The sequence below is a fragment of the Pygoscelis adeliae genome, unplaced genomic scaffold (assembly GCF_000699105.1).
Source record: "Pygoscelis adeliae isolate BGI_AS28 unplaced genomic scaffold, ASM69910v1 Scaffold917, whole genome shotgun sequence".
In the NCBI taxonomy this organism is placed as follows: domain Eukaryota; kingdom Metazoa; phylum Chordata; class Aves; order Sphenisciformes; family Spheniscidae; genus Pygoscelis; species Pygoscelis adeliae.
In genome coordinates, this window is record NW_008825097.1 from 129,482 (window position 1) to 138,411 (window position 8,930).

The following is an 8,930-nucleotide window of genomic DNA, read 5'->3' on the forward strand; positions in this document are numbered from 1 at the left end:
CTGCCCGACACGTCCATTGAAGCAGTGGGGGTCCTGGTCCCAGGGCGCTTTGGAACCAAAACCCACCACCAAATTCTGGAATAAGGGATAGAAAAGTTAATCAACTGAATAGTTGCTTTTTAAACAACGTCTTGGCCCTGCAAACAGGAAAGCTTTATTTTTGTGCTATGGGCAGAGCATTTATGCATTATATAAAACCCCTCGATTTTTGCGTCAAAGGCAAAACTTCTTCAGCATCGCTCCCGTGGCTGCTGGCGCAGCGTCCAGCCCCAGAGCAGGTGCTGGTCACGGGCTGGGCGAGGACACGGCCGGGGAGGGAAGGTGGAGAGTTCGCATATTGACCCAAAAACCAGCGGCTGCCCCACTGATGGTGTTGAAAACTCACACGGTTGGAGAAGGCCCTCGTTTCCTTCCAGTCCCGTGTTTTCCCAGGCCCTGCTGGGAACTAATCTGGGATTCCAGTTACCGGAGCTGCTGGCAGGAGGGGAGGGAGAGCCAGTGCCAGCTCCCCAGCAGCGCTCTTCCCGGCTCTCTTGCTGCTGCCAAACGCGAGCATTTCTTTCGGTGCTCGGAGGGCTGGTTTCACTTTCGTGTTCAGCTCAGCAGCTGCGGGGAGGGGGGTTGTCTTTACTGGAAGCAATTTCAGTTGCTCTTCCATCACAAGAGGAGCCCCAATTCCCTCCTCTGAGGCATTCGGGGTGCTGATCTTCAGTACAGCATGAAGAAATGGCAGCTCTTAATGCGAGAGGCGGCATCCTCGCAGACTTCACTCAGAAACAGCCTTTCCTGTGGGGACGGAGGATCCCTCAACAGACTTAAATCCCTTTGCAGTCGCCTTTATTCAGACGAAGCGATGAGATGGCAGCAGCTGTCACAACCTGCTGGGACTTTCGTTTCCCGTTTTCAGGGGCAGTTCCCCACAGCGTGCTGCACCCTTGTTATCTAGTAGCCACAAGTGTTCCGTTAAGCGTTCAGAAACACATCTGACACTTGACGTGCTCTGCCCGGGCTGTAGCTTTGTGGCAGCTCGTGGTGCCTGTGAAACTGCAGCTGCTGCCACGTGACGGGTAAAACTTCCCCTTCCTGGTCAGGCAGGACCGCAGCTGCCGAGGCCGGAGCCGCACCTTCAGCTCTGCAGGTCAGACGGCCGGGGCTGGTGCTGGGGGGTGGTGGTGGGACAGGGCACGGGTCCCTGCTGCGGGACCAGCTGGGGTAGCTGTGAGAGGCGGGTTAAGCCAAGCAGGGGCGCTGAGGGTAGGGGGCGGGGGGGGAGGCGTGAGGTTAGGGGACGTGCGGGCAGCGATGTTCCCGGCGCCCCCCTCCTCCCAGTAAAGGTTCTCAACAGCGTGTGCTTGTGCAGTCGGAACACGCGCTCTCTTGGGGTTGCTAGCCTGCAAAATATTTTCTTCTTGCATTTCAGAACAGAGGCTTCTCAAAGAAAAGTCATACATTCCTGCCTAAAATATTTAGAAAAATGTCTACTCAATCAGCGAAAGAAAGACCCGAAAGCTTGCAGTTCCCTTTCCTTGACGATGAAGATACCATCTCCACAGTCAAAGAATCTAAAACCTTTTTTATTTTAAGAGGCCTGCCTGGCAGTGGGAAGTCCACCCTTGCCCAGGCTATTCAAGATAGGTATAAAGATGCCTGCAAGGTCATCTCTGTTGATAGCTATAAAATCACACCTTCGATAAGAAGCGCCATTCCTGAAGAGTATTCAAAGGTGGACGAGGATCTAGTTGACTATTGCAAACGAGACACCAGCGTTATCGTTTTGGATGACACTCACCATGAGAGGGAACGACTGGACCAACTCTTTGATATTGCTGACAAATACCGGTACAAAGTCATCTTTGCTGAGCCCAAAACCCACTGGCGAATGGATTGCTTGCAGCTGAAGGAAAAGAATCAATGGAAACTGTCAGCGGAAGAGCTGAAGAAGATGAAGCCGAGCTTGGAGAAGGAATTCCTACCCATGTATTTTGGGTGGTTTTTGAGCAAAAGAAGTTCAGAGATCCTGAGGAAGGCTGGCCAGGCCTTCTTAGATGAGCTTGGAAGTCTCAAAGCCTTCAAAAAGGAGAGTAAATACTGTATGTATAGAAGTATCTTACCAAGTTCTTACTCTGTTGATGAAAAGTTAACACTCAGTAAATGCAACAAGTTTGGTCAGCTTCTGAAGTGGATTTCTAGTTAAAGTTAGCAACAAGAAAAACTGTTTAAAGCTACTAATTGTTTCCCGTAGTTGACAAAGTTGCTGTTGTAAGTAAAAATAAACGAAACAGTTTTTCCTAAGAAGTCTGTTTAGCTGTGACTGGAGGGAGCTGGGCTTGGATGGCAGCAGCGTTACATCAGGTGGCTGGGCATCCCCTGGTTGCTGCAGAGTCAGGGAGAAAAGGGAGAGACTGAACAGTCTTGTCCCTTAAGGGGTTCGTACAACATCAAGGCTAAGACGAGCCATGATGATGCGCAGAGGTTCCTGTTTTCTATTACATCCACCGTTAGCCTCGGTGGAAGGAGGGAGTTCTACTTACCCATCTAGTGCTCTTCAGCAGTAAGAAAGATGAAACATGAAGGACGGGTTGGTGAAGAAAGCTGAGACGGGACTTAGGCTCATGGGGTGACATCAGGGGGATCATTTTTTGACAATAATATTGTTTCTCTGTATTTGCAGTTGCTTCTGCTATTGAAGATCCCAAAATAAAAATAGATCTCACCAGCTACTTTGTGAAGAGGCCGCCCGGGGTCTTACACTGCACCACAAAATACACAGAGTTTGGAAAAGCAGCTGGAGCTGAGGAATACGCACAGCAAGAAGTGAGTACCAGGGCTCCGACTCCTCCCCACGACCCCACTCTCCCTCCCCCTTCCCAGCAGGGGATCCACAAGCCTCTCGGGGTGGGCTGGGGACACTGCTTTGCTTGGAGCAGAGAGGCCGAACGTAGGGACGCTAAGTACGTCCACGTGGCCTGGGCAGTAGAAAAGTCCCAATTGTGGGAGAGATGGTGACTATTTCCTGTTAGTTTTCAAACAAAATACTCCTACCCCATCCCCCCCGACTTCCAGCATCATCTCCAAGAGCTTGATTTGAATGATGATGAATTAAGGTATTTACACTTCCAGCTAAATCATTTCAAAGCAGATGAGCCCAAGTTAAATAGTGGAATTTGCGAAGGGAAAAAGATGTAACCAGCTCCAAATTCACGGAGCAGGAACTTCAGGCCATGGTCTTCTAGCTGCACACAGTATTTCAAATATGTCAAAGCAAGAGCTACCGTGATCAGCCAAGACCCCGAGCTTGTGGACGATAAAGCCAACCACACTGCTGCAAGTCCCACCTGTCTGCAGTCAGCTAAAGCCGTGTTCTCGCCTTGTCTCCCTCTTCCCCCAGGCTGTGAAGGCTTCCTACGGCAAAGGCTTCACCTTGTCCATTTCTGCTCTGTTCATCACAACAAAAACTGTTGGTGCTCGTGTAGAGCTGAGCGAACAGCAGCTGCTGCTGTGGCCTGGAGACGCCGACAAGATCCTGCCCACCGACAACCTCCCAAAAGGCAGCCGGGCTCACATCACCCTCGGCTGCGCCAACGGCGTCGAAGCAGTCCAGACCGGGCTCGACCTGCTGGAGTTTGTGAAACTGGAAAAGGCAGGGAACAAGGGGGATGAAGTGGGGGAAATTGGAGGAGGGAAACTGCTGTATTTTGATAATGGTATGTGGATGCTCACCCTTTCTAAAAAGATCGATGTGAAGGCGATATTCTCAGGTTACTATGGAAAAGGAAAACTCGTGCCAACGCAGAGCACCAACAAACGGGGCTCCGCTTTTAGTTCCTGCACCATCATCTAGGAGCACGGGCAGAGTAGCTTGTTTGTTTGTTTTTAAAAGGCAAGTAACTCCTGTAACCTTTAAAAGTGTAAAGAGAAATAATTCTACCTTTACTAAAGTAAGCCCTTTTGCCAACCCCAGTGTAAAGCCTCTCTGGGGAGAGAGTTTATTGGCCTCAGAACAAGGAAGAAAACAAGCAACTCTTGACTGACAAAGGAAAACTGTCACATAACTGATGTCAATAACTGAAGTGCTGCTGAGTGCGTTTTAAAGGAGGAGTTTTGGAGAGAACTAGCCGTGGTGGTCTGCTTGTTTTCTTCCTCGGAGGAAGATCTCCTATGGTCTTTTATAAACTTCCCTATGAACCACAATCGTTAGATCTTTACACGTCAGCACTATAAGCAGTGGCAGACCACAGCCTGTACATAACTGGTCTGAAGCCAAGTGAAGTGAACTGCGTAACGTCTCTCCCCTTCTCCCACACTGACATCAGTCATTCTGGTAGCTGAATTACCGGGTCAAAACCGGCAAGACCCAATTGTGGATCGTTTCTGTCAAGCGTGGCAGTTACTAATCGTTTAGCCACAAGAAGAGAACTTGCAGAGGGCAGCGGGGTATCTAACAGCCTCGATCAGAGGTCGGTCCTGCAGCCCCGTGGCCAGCCAGCCACGCTCTACCCCAATTCGTGTTTGCATGTGCAGGCTTCCTTCACTGCCGGGAAGACACATGCTGGGGAGCGGACAGAAGGAAAGTACGTTGCCAGGTGATGTCTTAAAGAGCTATCATGGACTTAAAAAAAAAACCCATCACAGAAAGGGAAACAAGTGAAATACCAGGAGAGGCGTTCAGTTCCTGTAGCGTGGCTCCAGTCACTTCACTTCACAAGTCAGAGTGGGCCGGACGAAGCCCCGTCCCGTGTCCTTGTCCTGTAGGGAACAATCCTGCCTTGGCAGGGAGTGGAAGAGATGAACTAACATCTTTTCCATCTTATTTTACAGAAACTAAAATCATGTCTGAAGTATAGAACTGTACTTCATGCAAGATTTTACTACTTTTCTCTAATGCACTTGAATGTTAAAAGCTAGGATGGCAGTAACATTGTAATTTAGGAAGTAAGTGGAGGTATCGTAACTGCATAACTTAAGTCTGCTCAAACCTAAACCATTGGCTGGAAAAAATAGTTAATGATCAAGCACTTCTGTTATTAAGTCTGTTTTATTGAAACTTGGTTTTGCTCTTAGCCAGACCGTCTGCCAGTTGGTCAGTGGATACGTGGTCACTACTTTACTGTTACACAAAGCTCAACTAATGGATTCAGGTCAGGGCAACAGCTTAAACTCACGCTATGGCTCAGTGTTTGGTGAACTGCATAGTGAAATTAATCCCGTATTAATATATGTAAATACTTACTGTGTTTGAGAAGTGTGTGCTGGGCTCGTGGCTGTGAAGGAGCTGGGTGTGGGCAGAGCTTACCTGTAGCTGGGCGCGCACTGCAACTGTTGCTTGGGAAGCCCAGCGCTGCCTGTGCAATCAGCGTTTCTCCTCAGAGTGCTTAAAACAGAAGCAAGGAGAGCGTTGGGGCTGATCCGGTAAACGCTCCGCAGGTTTACCAACAAAGCAAAATACTTCCTGCTGTTTCAGAAAGATGGATGACGATAAATTCTCATTACGACATTAAAAAATGTCATCGCGCCTGTAATCCTCCCTTCCCTTCAACAGAGAAACCCTTGCTCGCTTCTGCAGCGGCAGAGGGGCGAGTGCCCGATACTCAGCTTGGGCCTTTCCTAACTGAAATCTCACACGGGTTTGTTCCGTCAAACCTTTAAAAACGCATTTACCAGCGTCTGCCCAGGACAGCTCCTGTGGGAGCACAGGAGCACGCCGCCCCCCTCTCCCTCCGGTGCCCTGGGAACAGCCCAATGCTCCAGATCACATCCAGCACTGAAACGCACAGCTGGAATAGCTTGTTTATTTGCCTGTTCAAGAACAACAGTGAGACTGTCGTCATTTAAGTTTTTATTAGTTTGTACATCATATACAGTTTATAATAAAGTAAACCAATTGCATATGGTTTTGCTTCAGTCTGTGATATTCTTCATATAAACACATCATTATGAATTATGCCTAATGAAGTAAACAACAAATATTCACATTTTTACCATTCACATCCTAGAAAGGTAAGGGTCCAAAGAGGGACAGTGCTCATACCGATGCGAAGCCTGTCTTAGAGAGGATGACGTGTTTGGCAAAGCGATGGGGATAGCGATTGCTCCATGCGATACGCCTTTCCTCCCACGGGAAAGGTTAAGATATTTACACTGAGGTAAACATTCAGAATTTCGATTCAGATAAATACTGCAGCACAGGGTCTAGCGTCCTCTCCAAGTTGGCTTCACATCGGCGTCTGGTTTTGTCTTGACTACTCCTTAACGTCGTTACAACAAAGCAGATATGCATGCAATGAAGGTGCTCGGTTTGCTGTTTCGCACTCGACCCCTCCAACATTGCTTCACGCGATTTTCTCTTTCGAAGCGTGAGCCATTAAGTGAAAGCAGGGAGGAAGATGGGGTAGTCGACGTGAGATCGGCTATGCCAGAACTGCAGCCAAGCTGCACACCCAGCCCGAGGCAGCATCCCAGTTCTCCCACCAAACTCCTGCCTTCCCGAGCCACCCCAATCGTGCCAAAGCTCTAGCTCAGTAACACCGCTGCAGACGATGCCTCATCTCAGCACCCTGCTCGCGTTTCGTACCAGAGCTTGCCTTCAGAGGTCGGATCTACGCTAGAGTGAGAACTTGCCTAGCACTACTCAAAGAAGAAGGGATCGTCCTGTCCTGACTCTGCAGGAGCGGGGAAAGCCAGGGTACGTCGGGGAAGGCCAAAGCATTACGCATCGTCTTTCAAAGCCAAGCACAGGTCCTGCTGCCCTGGTAAGCAGGGACAATAGGGACATCTCCAGAACGCGGTACGGCTGCGTGTGAGCGGCCCCCAGCAGAACGCAGGGTCACAGAACCGCTGCGGTCCAGCCTGCCACCTTTCAGCCTTGGTTACAGCACTACTGCCGCAGCCCGAGATGGGCCTCGGCGCTGCTCGGAGAAACTCGGGTAGGTGCGACACACGAGCTGTCCTTTCTCCCTAAGAAAGGGGAGGGGAGGGTACAAGGCACAAATTTAAACGGGATGAAAACCATCCACTTGAAGATAAGCGAGTATCTTTAGTCATTACTGAAACTGAGGAAGTAATTTTGAAAGAAGAGCAAACCACCGTGTGGTCCAAATGCTTTGGTCATTCAATTGGTTGAAGAACGATTCGGCTGAGCGCAGCCCTCCAGCACGCGGCCGGCTCGGAGACCGGCGCGGGCGGGGGGGGACCAGAGATGAGCCAGTTTCCGTATCGGAAACAAAACAACAGCACAGCAGCTTTCACTCTGTACCCCCGTCAGAGACAGAAAGCTGAGGGACTTGCAATATTCCATGGATAATAATACTGTTGTCCCTAAACATTTTTCTTTCTCTTTTATTTTTTTTCAATTTGCATTAATGTATTTACAAAACAGTCAGAAGCCTTTAGCACTAAGGATCCAGCTTTACAGCAACACTTCCAAGTTCACAAATGAAACCATGTACTTTCCTATGTAGCACGTGTAGCCGAAACAACAAACAGCCTGTCAAAGTCGGCAGCCAGAAGCATCTTAATGGTCTTTACAGCTGATTGCAAGTCCAAGTTCAGTGTATCTGGAAAGGACTCAATACTCCCCTGCAAAAGGTGGAGCTGACACAGCACCAGATTTGTAAAGTAAATCCACACAAGAAAAAACACACCAGGCTTTGTGGTCCAGAGGTCAGACCATTGTACATGCAAGTATCTCCCACACACTAACATTACTGATGCATGTTTTCATTTTTAAAGCACAAAATTGCTTCCATTTTAATTTGAAACCATCCCTACAGCAGCTCAGACACCACAGGTATCATGATCAGGCAAAAAAACATCAGAGGGAAAGCGTAAGAGTCAAACAATTCCTTATCTCCTTGTAAGCACTAGAGAGTCACGACAACAGAGCCTCGCTTCACACGCTTGGTCTGCCGAGAGCCACGCTCCCCACACGCACACAGTATCTCCTGTAGGTCACCACTCTCACGGAGGAAGGCGACAGCTACTCCGTCAGTTACCGAGCTGTTCAATAGCAACCACTGCCATCGCGTCTGCTAACAGATCCTCCCCGTACGCACCGGCCTGGTCTGGCTTTCAGCCATGTCAGCTCTGCTCTCTCTGGGTACTTCCCGACAGCAGGAGCTCTCACAGCACCAACAACTCCCCTTTGGAAACACCGCGCAGGAGCTGGCAGGCCGAGGGGCAAACGTGCACCACGCAGCAAAAGCTGCTCGGCATCTGTATTTTGGGCTGTTCACCAGGCAGAGCAGGGCACAAGGGATTCTGCACACGGAACGGCCCGGAGGCATGCTTAGGTACGTTTCAGGGTTAAGTATTAAGGCTCTTGCTGTTAGGCCAAAAAATAAACCTTTCAATAACTACAAAGACCGACTTCCAGAAAGAGAACTCTTTTCATTGGAAGGAAGGGCTTTACCATCGGCTCCTTCCACCTGCCAAGTTCACGTGGCGGCCTACGGTCACACCAAAGGGAACAGTACGCTTCTAAATAAGGCTCGATGCATGTATATCCCACTGTGCTTGTGCTATCACCTACAGCAACCGCCTCCTATCACCTTCATTAGCTCTTTATCATTCTAGAAAAAGCACAGGCATAATATCACTTTAAGATACTTATTCATTATCTCTGTGGCAAATTCCTATGTCTGGTAGCTCCTATCGAGCCGAAGGAAGCCAGGGAGGTCTGCAGAGTGGTAGCAGCTAGAAAAATGGCACGAAGGTTCCCTGTGGCTATATACAAAATACAACCCATGAATAATGTTCTGGAACTACCAAGTGTGAAAGGCAACGTTTCAAGCGATGCACACCTAAGCAGATTTTTCTGAAAGGAACAGAGTCCCGTGTCTCCAAGCCGTGCTAGGACACGACGGAGGTTACAATGCCACTGCACCTCTATCTCCAGGCACTGCTGCTGCTGCCCTGAGGTACCGCGAGTCACC

The 8,930-nt window shown here is 49.3% G+C and overlaps 2 protein-coding genes across 2 annotated transcripts in view; both read left to right on the plus strand.

The window, feature by feature from the left end:
* TTC25 (tetratricopeptide repeat domain 25) overlaps nt 1-1,064 on the plus strand; it is a 19,501-nt gene extending 18,437 nt beyond the window's left edge. Inside the window, exon 13 of the mRNA XM_009327023.1 lies at nt 1,016-1,064. Within this exon, the coding sequence (XP_009325298.1) occupies nt 1,016-1,064 (49 nt within the window). The remainder of the gene's footprint in view (nt 1-1,015) is intronic.
* A 31-nt stretch (nt 1,065-1,095) lies between these two features.
* Nucleotides 1,096-5,236, plus strand: CNP (2',3'-cyclic nucleotide 3' phosphodiesterase). Its single transcript, XM_009327011.1, has 4 exons — nt 1,096-1,138; nt 1,421-2,090; nt 2,672-2,814; nt 3,389-5,236. Exons 2-4 carry the CDS (start codon nt 1,475-1,477, stop codon nt 3,839-3,841), a joined length of 1,212 nt encoding a protein of 403 aa, XP_009325286.1. The 5' UTR covers nt 1,096-1,138; nt 1,421-1,474; the 3' UTR covers nt 3,842-5,236.
* The last annotated feature ends 3,694 nt before the right edge of the window (nt 5,237-8,930 follow it).

Coding starts and splice junctions, on each gene's coding strand:
- CNP (XM_009327011.1), top strand. CDS start 1,475: ATGTCTACTCAATCAGCGAAAGAAAGACCCGAAAGCTTGCAGTTCCCT. Junction 2,091..2,671: donor CAAAAAGGAGAGTAAATACT/GTATGTATAGAA, acceptor CTGTATTTGCAG/TTGCTTCTGCTATTGAAGAT. Junction 2,815..3,388: donor AGGAATACGCACAGCAAGAA/GTGAGTACCAGG, acceptor CTCTTCCCCCAG/GCTGTGAAGGCTTCCTACGG.